The sequence below is a fragment of the Rhipicephalus sanguineus genome, chromosome 6 (assembly GCF_013339695.2).
Source record: "Rhipicephalus sanguineus isolate Rsan-2018 chromosome 6, BIME_Rsan_1.4, whole genome shotgun sequence".
NCBI classification, from domain to species: domain Eukaryota; kingdom Metazoa; phylum Arthropoda; class Arachnida; order Ixodida; family Ixodidae; genus Rhipicephalus; species Rhipicephalus sanguineus.
This window is the reverse complement of record NC_051181.1, coordinates 94,204,522-94,220,363: the sequence shown is the minus strand read 5'-3', so window position 1 is coordinate 94,220,363 and position 15,842 is coordinate 94,204,522. Positions and strand designations below refer to the sequence as shown.

At 47.6% G+C, this 15,842-nt stretch overlaps 1 protein-coding gene across 2 annotated transcripts in view; it reads right to left on the bottom strand.

The window, feature by feature from the left end:
* Positions 1-15,842, bottom strand: part of LOC119395997 (solute carrier family 35 member F1) — a 146,415-nt gene that overhangs the window by 3,380 nt on the left and 127,193 nt on the right. For both annotated transcript variants that reach the window (XM_037663025.2, XM_049416852.1), the window contains 5 exons: positions 13,418-13,527; positions 11,822-12,015; positions 6,391-6,719; positions 2,481-2,536; positions 1,026-1,180 (listed from right to left, as the gene is read on the bottom strand). In XM_037663025.2, coding sequence (XP_037518953.1) covers positions 1,026-1,180; positions 2,481-2,536; positions 6,391-6,719; positions 11,822-12,015; positions 13,418-13,527 — 844 coding nt within the window. The remainder of the gene's footprint in view (positions 1-1,025; positions 1,181-2,480; positions 2,537-6,390; positions 6,720-11,821; positions 12,016-13,417; positions 13,528-15,842) is intronic.

Below are 15,842 nucleotides of genomic sequence, written 5' to 3'. Positions count from 1 at the left end.
ACAGACGGTCCACTAGCGAAGCTAAGACGGGTGGTCCCGGTATTTGTCACTCGATTAATGCCAATGGTTCATCAAGGTCTTTCTCAATTATTGGTTGCGACTGTTCAGAAACCTTAATTGGTCTCGCCGCCCGTATCTTCCCTTCGTTTTTAGTAGAACAGTGATAAGCAGTGGGATTTGCCTAATCTCTGTGGCACGTACGATTTTGCCCGCGGATGATTTCATCTTTAGTGGACCAGTTGCGAGCAGTGGGACTTGCCCGATTTCTGGCACATACGCGCTAGGATTTGTTGCGTCCACAGGACGGACGAATTTTTAGCCGCCTATTCATATACAGTGTCGCCGTAAAAGAGGAGATAACTAAATTCAGTTATGCTCAGGTTGCATAATGACTTGACAGCAATGTCAGTCAAGGAATTTAGTCTAAAACGATGAACACCAAAGGCTACGATATCAAGATTTCATTGTAATGTTATCGCATCTAGACGACGTTTGCTATCAACGTGGCTCGACGCTTGAATAGGCCACAAAACTTTGCACCTCTGCAAGCTTTGCAATGTTTTGGTTCTCACTGCAGGGGGCGAATGATCTGGATATATTCCCCTGTGCACGAGAGAACCGAAACAAGATACACGTTAGTAAACAATACGCACTGGGATTTCCACATAGCGTGTCCCATATTGCCCCCTTCTCTGATTTATTCCCAGCGTCTCCTTCAGTTTGCTAGCACAGAAGGCTCCACCGTCAGTTACCTACACGGGGAGCACCTCTCGTATATTGCATAATCTTTATTTGCCACGTATGTGATTTGAATAAACTTGAATTTGAAAGGTGGACAACTATTTTCGAAAGCAACATACTATTGAAAATCCAATCTACGAAGAGTTTGTGCAAGTGCGCTCTGAACAGATAAGATTTCCAAAAGAAATTTCTAGAAGTTTGTAAGAATATGTAAGTGCAAGAAACTAAACCACATAAAAAATAAACGCAGAGAAAGCATGCGGTATAGCGAAACTACAGCTTACCTTGTAGTGGAAGACGAAGACGCCAATGGCGAGCGCGTAAAAATCGGCTGAGAGGATGGAGAGATTCGCGGCGGTGGCGCTTGACAGCCTAATGACCACCGGCATCAGCAGGTACAGCAGGAACAGGCACCCGGAGAAGCCCAGCAGCATAGAAACTGCAAAGAAGAGGTGCGAACCACGCATGTATATGTGTTGTAGTGACGGCGCTTTAAGCGAGATCTGCGGCAACCACTTGGAAAACGTACCCATATATGAGCACGTCACACATACACCAGATAAAGCGAATGGCCGATAGGGACGATAGATAATTAGCCACAAAGTTACGAATCAAGTTAACATTGAAAAGAAAGTGTTCAACGCTGACTTGCGAGCTTTTTTAACGTTGCAGAATAAAAAGCGCCTTGGCTGCGCGTCGTGTCGGTGCTGCACAGCATAATGTCGCATGAACCATTGTTTTTTTTTTTAATTGTCACGGATTATGTCTACTTTGATACTTTGTTGACCTTGCTTTGGATAACACGACTTCTGCATAATGCGCTTTGTTTCGAGGTTCGTGCGAAGATCGTATCAGAGTCTGCTGTAGTTCAGCTTATATGGCCGTTTCTCTGCTCGCGCCTGTGAGCATGTTTAATATGTGAAAACGCTTGTCTGCAGACGTTTCCATGACCAGATGGCCAGTGGCCAGCCGGCGTTTAAACAACTGCCACCTCGCCACTATCTGACAGAAAAAAGGCTAGCCAGTACCAAAGGACAGATACAACTACCACTTCTGAATAATACCAACTGCCGGCATTGAACGTCTCAGCTCTGGAAGATTTGCACAATAAGCGTGACCCTAACATGTTTCCAGGTCATCTGCGCCAAGGTACGACCACACGGACAAAAAAAAACGCGCCGTCACTGGCATAGCTACAATCGCAGATGCTTTCGTTTCAACGGTAGCAAAATGAAAGAATCGGTTCCTCGCTTTATTACTCACATGGTAAGATAGGAGATGTTTGCGGCTTTACGTGGCACCGGCGATGTACTTGTCGCTTAGCATACAAACGAAACGAAAAAAAATATGACATGTATCCTGCCCTAATCATTGCGGTGGTGACCAGCCTCCATGCTGAGATAGTGTAATTCTTTTTAGTGGTCATTGCCTACCTGAATTAACCAGCCATTTCCTCATTGGTCTGCCCGATCAGAAGTTGATGGCATGCCGCAAGGAAAAGCTCCGGAACCCTTTCCTTCTACTGCAGCAAAATATTGCCGAACAGCCGTTTTCTCGGCAAGCATTTTGTCCCCTGCTAGATTTCATGCGATTTGTTTCGCGAGTGTGGCTTTATGTTTACATTCTACCCGGAAATCAACCAGTGAGAGTCGTAGTATTGTTATTCAAACAGCGAGGGGGAAAAATGCGTTCAACTATACCGGGCCTCCAGCACTAAATCTTATCTACAATGTACTTACCTTCTTGCCAATCATCCCAGCGAATTTCGCCCACTTTTTCCTTTTCCAGCAAGGCCCTGCGAATACAGAGGAAGAATCGTCAAAGATTGGCATTGACTAAGCAGCTACTTCAGTCAATCTACTGGTAACACTGTGCTTGTTCAGTTCATTATAGCAACATTCTGTACAATGTCGTTTTTTTTTATTTTATGTCCTTTTCTTTTACTATTTTCCCAACCAATGTAGATCCCGATTCATGGCCTATCCCCCAGATTGGGTTTGACCACGATACCTGCGACCAACCAACCCAGCAATCAAAGCTGTCTATGCGCTTCGATGTGGTCACGATGGTGTGTTGTGAAATGCGCGTTAACGGCAAGGTTTCGCCCTGAATTACGGCTTAGACGCGAGAGGCGCGCTCTTCGCTTACACCACGCATATCAGACCAACGAAAAGCGCGGGTGACAGAATTGAGCACCGAGGCGAACAATTATTAGCCGCCATGACCTCCCACATGTTGTACAGCACAAACCTTCTAGAAAGTCCATAATCATGACGAGCCAGACGTGCTGATATACAGCGCCGAAGTGTATGTCCTTTATGGTTCCGTGTCCTTTCCTACAGTGTTAGCTCAGCAATTACGTCGCAGTTTTCGTATAAGAACAGGTAACTGAGCTAGCTGAAGATCAAATATTAATAATAATATTTAATAATAGTATCTGGGGTTTCGTGTTCCATTGCGGTGGTGAATGGGGTAGCGCTGGTGTAGCTAGCATGGGGGCTAGTGCTGATGCGACGGGAATGGGGGGGGGGGGTGCAGGCTAGTTCCCTTTTTGCCCCTACCTGCCGACGCCCATGGGAGCGAGTGCTCTCTTCAGGAGGGAAGTACAATGTGCCAAAATTGATAAACAGCTCTGGATACACCGAAATTCAGCGTAGGAAACTTCGCCGATCCGCTCGCTATAACGTCTTCTATGTACAGTACATTACTCAGCACGATGTTGCGGGTTCTATTCCTGTCCACGGTGGCTGCAGCGAGATCGCAGAGGAATACAAAAGCTCTCGCGTACGTAGATTGTAGTGTGTACTGAGCAACTGCTGTTGAAAAACTATCCGCAACACTCCAGCTAGATCACCTGTCGTAACAGCAGGAATGCATACAGGCGTTATACAACATTAATCTATCAATAAACAGCCAAGAGCCTTCCATGCTTCTTCACAAAAACGTATCGCTGTGTTTTCTTCGTGTGCGTCAACGCAGGTCCGTTTGCCCGATTCCTCGCCCTTTTACCGACAACAAAGCGCTCGCACACCCGCTTTTGTTGCGTGCCGCCATTCAGTCAGTGTCACGCTTCTTGACTCGCCGCCACCGGTAACCCCCCCGCGCTCTTCGCGACGGCCCCAATCGGCAGCCGCACCGCTCGCTAACGACCGCGCGGAGTCGCATTGACGGTTCGGAAGCGGTGGGCTCACGTTCGGCAGGCCGGGCACGCCTCGGCTGGCCGACGCGCTAACGACAGTCGCACCACCACGGTAACGGCGGGAGGCGCGACACGCGACCGCCGTAATGACCACAGCGCTTCCCTAATTAGCATCCACCGGTGCAGCCCGAGGTTCCGATCGCTGCCACCCCACCTCCCCACGAGTCTTTGAAAGAGGAAGCGAAAATCGCAAATGACTTCAGTGGCGGTGTGCACCGCGCTTGTTCGAAACGCGGTGCACGCCACCGGACGTTGGACCTTTCGTTGCTGCTATTCAATCTATAATGACAGCCCCGTCCCTCTAACATCCACGTTTCTCCTTATCTCCCGTGAAAACAGTGTGCCGGATGGTAAAACTTTGCACCTCTGCCATTTGCCTCGTGTTACACTTTTGCCTTTCGGTTGGGTGGCGTCAGCTGCGCTGCTCGGGTGACACACGCGCACGGAATGACACGCAAAGATGGAACAATCACCGACCGTCACCCTTATAAACCTTAACACCACAGAAACCTTACCAAGAAGCTCAGAAATACAAAGGGGACGAACAGCGCCTGGACAGCTGCGCCATTGTTCCAGTAGGTAGTCCCATTACGCGGTCCTTGTCGTCGAAGGCGTTCTTGCTGCTGTAACTTGAGAAGCAGTCAAGGTGCGTTCTACGCAGACTGAAGAAGCAAGTATGCAAATGGAACTAAGTGAGGCGGACGCTGTACAGGCTGCTTTCGACACACACCCTCAACATCGTGGCTCTATGTTACGCTGTACGCCACTAAAAATGAGGCACAACCCGAATGTAATCGCAAAACAAACGCGTATCCCAAACCATAACGGTACCAAAGGTAAAACTTACGGAATGTTCCAGAAAGGACTGTGTCAGTGTAAAAGCTATCGTAGGTCTTAGTCCCCAATCATTAACGCTTATAATCAGTTACGAGTAACGCTTACATGAGCTACGATTACATGAGTCGCTTACATGACCGAGTTACGAGCAACAGCAAACCCACAAAGATGGAAAAATAAAGAGGCACTGTTAAGAGGAACCACCAGTATAATTTTGTTTAATTAGTCAGATTCTCTATCGGCCTTATCCACTCCGAAAGTTCTCCGTAAGACGCATACATATTCGAGGTTGTAACTGTCGTCAACCACCGACACCGTGAAGCGCTATTGTTTTCCCTTAGTAGGAGCCCTACGTCGGTTTTCGTTGTTTCGTCGAAACCTAAGAAAACACCTCTGGTGCACAACGAGCGCTGCACTGTCTTTGAAGAACCTTCTTTTTTCAGTATTGATTACTGTCCATACTTTAACCAGCGTCGTTCAATAGATGACGCTGCTTGCAACTTCTTTCCCGTCGTATGCGGACAGTATTATCATCATCGTCGTCATCACCACCACCCCCATAATCGCAAGCCTGTCTTATGTCCACTGTAAAACGAAGGCCTCATCGAACGATCTCCGATCCATCATGTCCTGCGCAAGCCGATTCCATTTTGTCTCCTAATTTCATAATTTCGTTGCCTCACCAAACCCACTGCCCTCCTCAGCCGCGCTTCCCACTTATTGGTATCCTGAACTCGGTTACATGTTCTCGGTTACATGTTCTCGGGTTACATGGTTACATGAACATCGGTTACATGTTCTCGTGACGTGAGCTGCCCAGGTCAATATATCCCTGTTAGTGTGATTACGGGGCGATACGAGCATGAGCTAGCGCGGCGCTTTCCGAACTGATGATGACGAGTGTGCGTGAAACGCTTGCGCGTAGCTATCTTTGTTGGTCACCGCATTACGTACGTACATGCTCATTACATAGACCTTTCACGCCATCCCATTTGGTGGAGACGCTGGGTGAGGTAGCCTTTACCTTGTATCGATGACTTGGTTATCGGCTACTCCTGTTTGTTCTCTTATACACTCCGCTGTCTTCCTATCTCTTAGAGCTACGCCTATCGCTCAATCGCACAGTGAGCACTTCTTCACACAGGCGATCAATGAATGCCGGGCAACCGGTTGTGACTGCTCAAGCGATGGCGACCACGCAGCGACCGAAGGCAACGTGCGACCAAACCTCCGCTACACCGAAATACCGCGTCGTTCACGCCTGCTCAAACCACTATTACAGCTTCGCAATAAAAGCAACTGCGACCACGCACTTCATTGGTTCGCGAACTTCGCGGCTGCAGTCGCGCGACCGGCCGAACTGACCAACTCTTCGATAAGAACGACCATTCGCGATTATCTCCGACCGCTAGCTTTGCAACGCACTTGCCCACGCAACTTCCGAAAGCCCCCGATCTGAAAGAGCCATAAATGCGTAGGTATGCCAACACACTCGTAAGACAGAAATGAAGTTGACATGCACGACAGCAACCCGACCATACAAAGGAACGCTCGTTCTCAATTCTCAAGAATTAAAATCTTTGCGGTCGATGGGAGAAGGGCAGGCAACTCACAGCTGGATGCCGTTGATGACGCTCCCGAAGAGTCCTACCGCGCCCAGAAACTCGACGGTTCCGCAGAGCTTGACGGACGCCTCTTGCGCCACGTTGGATATGCCATAGAGAGCGGCGCCTCCGAGGCAGAGCATGTCGCCGAGCAGCCGGTTGGCCGAGGGCGAGACCTGGCCCGCCGAGTGGGACGCCTCGTGCGCGTCGGCCCACACCAGGCATCCGACGCCCAAGAGCGCCACGCTGACGCCCATCACGTGCACCGGGTGGTAGCGCACCTTCAGCACCAGCCACGACAACGCCAGCACCACCGGAATCGTGAAGCAGTCCAGCAGCTGCAGAGTTAAGGCGAAAGCCATGTATGTACACCTCGTGAGTAAAGATATCCAGTGTACGGCGTCGGCGACCGTCAGCAGGCGTGACTACGATTGGTACCTAAAGGCACATGACCTCACAGGCACATCACATGAAGAGCAAAATGTCGCGTGACGTCATCACTGTCGCCATCTTGTGGCGTCATCAAAGACGTAATGTTACCACGTCATTATGACGCCATCGATGACGTTATGCTCGGACATCATATGGTGACTTCATCACATGACGTCGACCTGGGCCTATCCAGGAAGTAGTGCATACCGGGTGAGGTGCACCGTATTTAACATCGTCTGAGAATGCCAAAGTAGTTTAATGAGCTTCTAGTGAGAGCATAGGCTTTCTATTGTGCTCTCCTCGACGTTACCTAAAGAGACTGTCACTTCCTGTTCTTTTTTATTTGTTTGTTTTTTTAGCCTCCAAGGAATGCCGTATGAGGAAGACGAGTGACACAAACTTCGGTGGCTACGCTGGAGACACAGTTAAGCGCCTTTATATAGAAGTGCGCGGGTCGTTCCAAATAGTTTGGTACACAAGTTACCTTTTCGTAAGGCACTGATATTTCGAATTAGTATTCACTCAACTGCATCTATAGTGTGTGCTGTAAACACTAACGGGCTCTGTTAGAACGAGAACTTTTGAGCCCACTGAACGCTAGACATTAATTTCTTTCTTAAATTTTCTAACACGAAAGTGTTTTATGCCGGGGTCCACCAAAATTTTCATGGCGTATTTCCGTCACCTAAAAACGTCAGCAAAATGAACGCCATGAAATGGCAAAGAAAAAAAACTATAAGGAAAAGTTCCGCTGACACGAGTCGAACCCATGACCTCACGGTCCGCGACGATGGCTGGCGGGCGTTTAGTCAACTGAGCTCCCGCCAAACACATAACGGGGGTTACATGAACGCGCCTTTTATCTTTCACACTTTCCTCTCACAGTGCTCTTGCATGGATGGATGGATGGATGGATGCTATGAGCGTACCCTTTATAATGGGGTGGTGGCATGTGTGCCACCAGGCTCGAAAAACAAAACAAAAAAACGCGCCGTTGATGCGACCGTCCCATTCGGCACGTTTCAAGTGTAATTTCGTTTAACACATCGCGAGGTGGTGGTTTTAGCCCAAGCCTCGCTCATAGCATCCATCCATATCGAAAAATAGCTTTCCGACGCTCGCCTGGCTGTCACACCGCGTTCCCTGCTCGCCCTGTGAGAATTAACTGCCAGGCCAGAGAGAAGACACAACGCGCGTAGCGTTTCTCTTCGCGTTTCGCGACGCTTTGCAGGACAGCACATCGAGTATCAGTTTTAGGGGCGAAGCTCCTTAAGGCGGCACCCGTTCGTCCCTCGTCGTGCTCGTAGTAGTGAGTAACAAGTCTTACCCTTTGACCTCCAAGGTGGTGCCGGTGGGAGATTTCTCCTGTGCGTTGTTGAACAATAAAAAATTCGCAGCGTGCGCGTTAACTAAAAGCCGAATTCTTCTGTCTCTGTAGAAGTGTAAGTGTTAGCTAAAAGCCGACTTCTTCTGTCTCTCATTCCCATTAGCAGCCGTTGTTTACCTCCAAGGTAGTGCCTGGTGAGATTTCTCCTGTGCGTGATTAAGAATAAAAATTTTGTTCAAAACGCCGTTGATTGATGAAATAAACCAACGAAAGACGCCAGATGTTTTGTAAAAACAAAACGAAAGAACGCCAGATGTTTCTAAAGCAAAACGAAAAAGACGCCAGCTGCTTAACGAAAGACGCAAGGTGTTTTCTAAAGCAATGGTTTTCTAAACAATGAAAATTCACAGCGTACATGTAAAATTAAAGTGAGCTGCAAGTCGTCATAACTCATCGAACCTTTAGTATAAACGCGCCCGATCTCACGTCGGTGATGATGTACTGGGCAGAATTCACGGAAGATTCACGGTTTACCGATGAACCTCCGCAGCTTCGCCCACTCATCATCATTCCCTCCGTGGATATGCTGTGATTTTTTTACTACGTGCTTGTTGATGCCATATTTGCGTGGGATTCACCATATGTGGTGTCCACGTATACGTTAAGAACTTCAGCTACGGCAAGGGTTAAATCATGATCATGGGCGTTAGTCGTCGGTACGGAGATGTACCACTAGGCGTCAACGTGAGTGCGTCCACATCAGGCGGTGCTACATCTGCCAAACAACAATAGACATTATACAAGCTCTGATATACCAATGCACTAAGGCCATCAACTACTTCTGTGACGATGAGTTTCACTTCCGCGTTATACCGATTCCTATGACAGAGGGACCAACCATCATTTTGTACTAACACACAAGTGAAATGGAATAGCTGTCGCCAAAAAAATGCCAACTCCTGAATTTATATATTTTTTTAATAAAAAGAAAGGTGGCGCACCATAACGCTTTGAACATACACGGGACGCAAGCAATTTTTCCATATAAACAGCGCTCGTCAAGAGCGCTACCTTTAAAGCTCCGAGGTGTTTTGCAAGGTTACTTTAGCAAAGCGGTGTCTCACACTGGTATTTGCCGTTACACTATCCCATGCTGTTCGTAAACCTCATCGCCTTGGCCAAACTTACGATGAATCGCAACAGCTGATTCCCTCCATATAGCCTGCGCTTCAGGTCACTATATTTCAGGCACATTGCTAGATTTAGGTTCCCTACAAGAAGAGGTGCTAAAAAAAAAAACAATAAAAGAACCGATTAGTTTAACATTCCCTTGAAAGTCATCTTGCCAGGGGTATATGGTAGAGAAATACACAGTCCGGTTTACAACGTGCAGCCGGTGGTTGAAATATAGATCAAAACCTCGCCCCAAGTATACACATGTAAAACAGATTCTGTGTGCATGTGGGATCATTGTATATAATAGCCACCACCCGGCACTTGCAGCAGCAAGTTTGGCGATAAATCAGATTACATCTCCGGGGACGTCAGTAAAATTGCTACCTAAAAGATTCTTGTCCGATTTATTTGTTGTCGTTTTTTTTTTTGCCCATGTTTGCTTTCCCCTTTGCTTCCCTGGTTGGGATGATTTTCGCGTAAATCTATTCTACTGTCTCGCTTTGTTGGCATAATTCTAAATTCCAGTCGCGAAGCTGCTCGAATTATTGCGTACATTCAATCAAAACGACGTTATTCGTGGTTGCAGTGTATCGGTGTTGATTCCTGAAGAGCGACATAGCCTTATTCCAGGCACGTTTACGTCTGCAGGCGTACGCCCCCCAAGTAACGCTGCGAAATTGGCACAAGTTTGCAGTTATGCAACTTACTGGACAGCCGTACGCAGTGTCTTGCTGATGCTCGTGCCTTATCTTGCTTTTTTTTATGTCTGAATCGCTCTTTTGAATATTCGAGCACGCACTTGCACCACATTTATCCCCATCTTGAGTTTACGAAATGTCAGCTGTGGTGACGAGTCAGCGGCTACAAAGTTGCGCTGCTAAATATGCACTAACGCACAGGTTCAGTTTCAGCCGTGGCGGCAACCTTCAGAGGGCTGAGAAATGGAAGACAGCCTCGTATGCCTAAAATATACTTATATTAAGGTTTTCAAGATTGTGATGCGCTGCAGGCAGACACGGACCAGAAAAAAACGAGAATCAACGCAGGGCGATGTGCAAACTAGCCCCTATTGCCGCCTCAATAGCCTATATTAAGGTGCACACCGAAGAGCTTCGGACGGTCAAAAGTGATGCAGAATTCTCCCACTATAGCGTGTCTCATCATTATATCGTCGTCATTGCATGTTACAAGTCACAATGCGATCAATTTAATTGACAAATTTTATGACAGACTCCGCTGACCCTACACACGATGCCATAACGGAAAGACATGCCGTTATTGATGGGGGGACCTGACCAAAGGTCAAGAAAAAAAATTGGAGGCATCTCTTATCTTTGACTTGAGTGTCTGATAATGGCCCTCGCACATCGACGTTCACGTGCACTGGGAAGCAATGTTGCACGCGTTCTGTGATAAAACGGAACGAAACGTCACGATAGCACGAGAGGGAGCGGCACGGGATTGGTCGAGGCTCGTCCGACGGTCAGGCGGGGGAATAGCAACCGGAACGGACGGAGGCGCCAGAAGTCCGATAGAACGGATACAGAACGCTCTCCGGACGGCTTGGATCGAAACGTAAGCGCTAGGGCCGGAGAATCGAATTAGCCTGCTTTGTGTCTTGCATACTCCAATACCGCGCCAACAGTTTGCGAAAATCGCAACCAGCCCCCCCTCCCCCCCCCCCCCAAAAAAAAAACACCGAACGTCTCGTGAAATTGCGACACTACCTAGCGGCCAATGAAGACGTTACCACAAATAAATTGTTAAAGTCATCGCGCTCTTCAATTGCAAGCTTTGACAAACAATTCCTGCCGATATTGATGTTCACCTGTAATAATTCCACATTTCTTCATGCGTTGAAAACATTACTGAATTCCCTCAGCTCGCCTATTGGCTGTTTGCTTCCCCTCGTGACGTTTCGTTCCGTTCAATCACAGAACGCGTGCAAAATAGCTGCCCTGGTGTATTCCTTGGGTTGACTTTGTTTCGTCGTGGCCGAAGCAGATCTCAGAGGCCACGCAGAAACAAGCTCGTGGTTGAGATCTGCTCCGCCAGGTGCCGCAACAATCCCAGCTGTGCCCAATTTTTCAATTTGATTTCTTCTTTCTTTTATTTTTCAAATTCATTTTTATTAAATAACCTTGCAGCTAATCGGCCCTTAGCTTAAGTAAATTTATGGTACGATATCATATGTAGCCAGTATAACTCTTCTAGAACCATCAATTTCTATTTTCAAAAGACTTTCTATAAATATTCGGAAAGCCGAAACTGAGTTCTCGACCGGAAGTGCTTGAAAAATAAAGAAGAGTATCAGTCCGTGCTCGTGCAACTAAAAAATCATCCATCATGCGCAAAACCAGCCAACAAATGAGGCCAAACGGAAATGCACCCGGGCGCGTGACTGCAGACATCGCGTTTCCGACCCGTCATAGAGATCTAGCAAGGATACCGATGCTTTGAGACACGTGCATTTTCTGAACAGGTGTGAGGGCACACGGGACGTACCTGTACGCTGGTGAGCGTGGTGTACTGGTAGGCCTTGACCAGGAGGAAGTTGGCCTCGACGTCCACCAAGGCAAGCAGGAAGTAGCGTCCACCTCGAGCTCTGAGCACAGGTATGAGGCCCGCATCACCACCACGGCACGCCAGCCACGTGGTGAACACCGCACACAGCAGCACGTAGTTGACGAAGCTCTGCGCTGCAGGCCAAAGAGAAAGCGTCGGCGTCGAGGTGACAGCAGAGTTGAATGCCGCGGCCACCCCCGACTCAACGCTCGCAAACGCACCGCTGCTACTTATTAACCATAGCAATAATCATAACATGACAATATTAGCCACCTTCCTTCTATCTAATTATGGCCGGTAGCACCGCAAGGGACGAAGACGACGCTGAACTAGCAACTGAAAGTTTAATAAAAAAAGGAAAGTTATATGGAAATTAACGATTGTATAAGCGCTACTTACAAGAGGACAGGACAAAGCGCTGTTAATAATTGCAAATGCTGCGCGTATTTAAGGAAAATCTCCTTATGTATATATGGAACAAATACACGTGACCCCAAAGTCCGCGTAGTTGTCTAAAAACATTGTTCAGCGCGTAGCATCAAGAATAAAACGAATGCACACAATCACAATGCACGAGTGCTACCCTTTAAAGGGACACTAAAGAGCAAAACGATTTTTCTCGCATTAGTAAAGCAGTCTTCCACGATCCCAAAAAACACCACGCTTGCTGCGAGAAGACGCTTAATAAGCGAGAAAACGCGCAGAAAGAAAATACAGGTGGCGACGCCAGCTTGGAATTTCCGCACCATTTGCCGTGACGTCACATATTTTTGACGGCGCCTGCTTGGGCCTACGTAGTTCCCAATCGGTTAAATCGAAGTACATTGTCTTATGAAGGGGCCAGGGACTTGACATAACGAGTTTGTGGAAATTTCGTTGAGCCAGTGGCGCCAAAATACGTGAAATGCTCTTTCAAATTTTTTACGTCACGAATTACAAAGTTCGGCGCGAAATTTAAAAATGAAACTTTGAAGTTTGTTTTCTCCGCTAATAATAAACCTCTGGTGGTGAAATAAACTGCACAAGAGTTCTACGAGCGCACTTTATCAATCTAATCCAATTCATTGTTTCTCTTTAGTGTGCCTTTAAAACCGACAAAACACCTTAATTATACCCCCCACCCTCCCCACCCCAAAAAAAAAAGGAAATTCAGAGTTCGACAGCAGAAGAGACGCCCGGCTGACGCAACTATTTCCACCCTTCTTAATGCAAAATGCTTCTATGATCTCTCTTGGTAATATCTTATGATCGCAAGAGCGGCAAGCTACTCTTGACCTGTATCTGCTGCAGAAACATTTAACAGCGGACATGTTTAAGCCAGAGGTTCCACCGTAAGGCGTTCGCCAAAAGTCGGCGAACGCCGTGTTCCTGAACTTTTTTTTTTTTCGCGATATAAATGAAAACACTGTGGCAAGTACGGTTTGCCGCTCGTAGCCTACGCTAAAAGCGGGCAACCGCTACGTTGCGATTTAGTGTCTGCTGCAACAGACCGTGAGCCAAGCCAAGCCGTGAGCCAAGCAGCGTTGCATCACTCACCCGTGGGGATCTGCAGGTTGTGCTGAGACTGCAGGATTTGGCTGGTGACTCCAGTACCGCACAGGAGGCCCGACAGAACTTGGCCGAGCAGTAGCGCCTTCCACACCTCCCTGGAGAAGAGAGGGAAAAAAAAACAGAAAGGCCCCAAGTAAGTATTCGTCAAGGAATACATCTGATTAAGTAAAATACATGCAAAAAAGTCATAGAAACCCAAGGTGGACGGGACGTACAATATGCGGGCCAATTTATTCTCAGCGGCAAAAAAACTACGTGCAAATCCTTTATGCACATTGAGAATTGGGGTAAGTGAGGCTTTGTTTAGTCGTTGTCTAGTGGTTACGGGGCTCGACCGCTGAGCCGCAGGTCGCGGGATCGAATCCCATTCGCGGCGGCCGCATTTTCGCTGGAGGCGAAAATAGTAGAGGCCAGTGTACTTAGATTTAGGTGCATGTTCAAAAATCCCAGGTGGTCCAATTTTCCGGAGCCCTCCACTACGGCGTCTCTCATAACCATATTGCGGTTTCGGGACGTTTAGCCCCAACAATTATTATTATATTTGTTGTGTCGGTAAGACCAACGCGGTACAATTTACCAGGGCCGTAACCAGGAATTTTTTTCGGGGGGTGTTCGTATGTAGATTGGCTAACTTTGGCAACTAGCGGTCGCTGTAAAGGCGTGAAAGTATTTTAGTGTCACCCTAAAAGTTAAAGCATGACAAAATTTCGGGGGTGTCAGAACCCCCTCAACCCCCCCTTAGTTACGGCCCTGCAATTTACAACAAGAAAGCTGTGGCGGACTTCTAACCGAGCGAGGGTAAACTTTCGCGGACGAATATCTCACCAGTGGACAGTGTTTGCAAAAGCGAAGACGTGCTGCAGCCTCCTCCTGACAAACTATTTTAGCAATATTGGCGTTAAAACCGTGGATAAAGGAAGGTCTATATTAATTAGTCAGTGGACGAAATGCGGTGACTAGTCGAGCTTCAAGATAGCGTCTGCTCTGTTCACCGAGAAAGTATCTTCTCCCGACAAAATATCCGTGATGCGAAAATACGCACGCACTATCACATTTCGGAAGGGGGGTGCCATTGCCTATAGACCAGAACTCTAGTTCAGGCAATCAAATCGTAATTCGTAGTGAGCAGTGGCAATGCACAGCTGGCCAGTTCGACGTAGAGAGGCACGAATCACCATATCGCTTCACGTATCATTCATTCATTCATTCATTCATTCATTCATTCATTCATTCATTCATTCATTCATTCATTCATTCATTCACGCACTCATTCATTCATTATTCTTCGAAGGGTAAAACCATATTGTCAAAATGCTGTCTTTCCTTTAATATCAATTTATTGTGCTTACAGAGACATTACATATGCCTCAATAGAAAAGAGGCAGCATTGTTTGAGTGAAACTTCGCGCGTACTTTGCCTTTTAGGAGACGTTTTGAGCAGCGTGTCAACACGAACGAAAATTGGAAGCCGTACAAGTGCACTTTCTTGTAGTATTTTCACTGCTTCCAGTTGATAAAATTCCAAACATTTTGAACACGAAAAAGGAAACGGGGAAACAACTCCGCTCTGGTTCGCGCACTACTCGAGTACATGAGACATCGTCAATTTCACTGCGCAAGCGAGGCCTCTGTTTGTGCGGCCGTTAGCCATGTTTTCTTAAGACGGCAAAGACACAGCTAAGGAATGAAATATAAAGATAGCAACAAGACACCAAAAGAATACGTGATAATATAGAGAGGACTCGCAGCAGTGCAAGAGGAACGGCTGCCTAAGTTATTTTCCTTTCTCCCCCCCCCCCTTTTTTCCGTCTTTTTCATTACGCTTTATTTTCTCTCGCTTTCTCTCGTGCCATCTTTCTTTCAGCTTAAGTGCCGAGGGACGTAGTCGGGCTCGCGTCATGCATGCAAGAGCCCGCGCAGCCTGGCTCACAGAGATTAGCGGGACGGCCGACTATTTCGGAACGCGAAGGATAACGCAAACGCGGGTTGAGGCGGCGCGAATGATCATAGCTGTGTGCAGCAAGACAATTAGAAGGGCGGCAAACATGAGATTACCACGACCAAACACATATGCGAAGAAACGGTGCGTTGACCTGTTGTTTGGGGGGGGGGGGGGGGGGGAGATGAGAGGAACGGGGTACACGGTCGCTGATTGGAGGGCTTGCCGCCAGGAGGCGGCATCTGAAACGTGTGCAGTGATGCCGACACTATGGCGAAATAGGCATGGACAATGTGAGGACTCAATGATTGGATGTCGCAAAGCAACAGGAGCCGTAAAAGACGACGTATTAGAGGGCTCCGAAATAGTTGGGACATACAGTGAGGTATCAAGGCGGTCTAATTGGAATCGATGCGTGCATCGAAAACCAGCGCGAAAACGACAAAAACACAGAGGGAAAGAGGGACACAG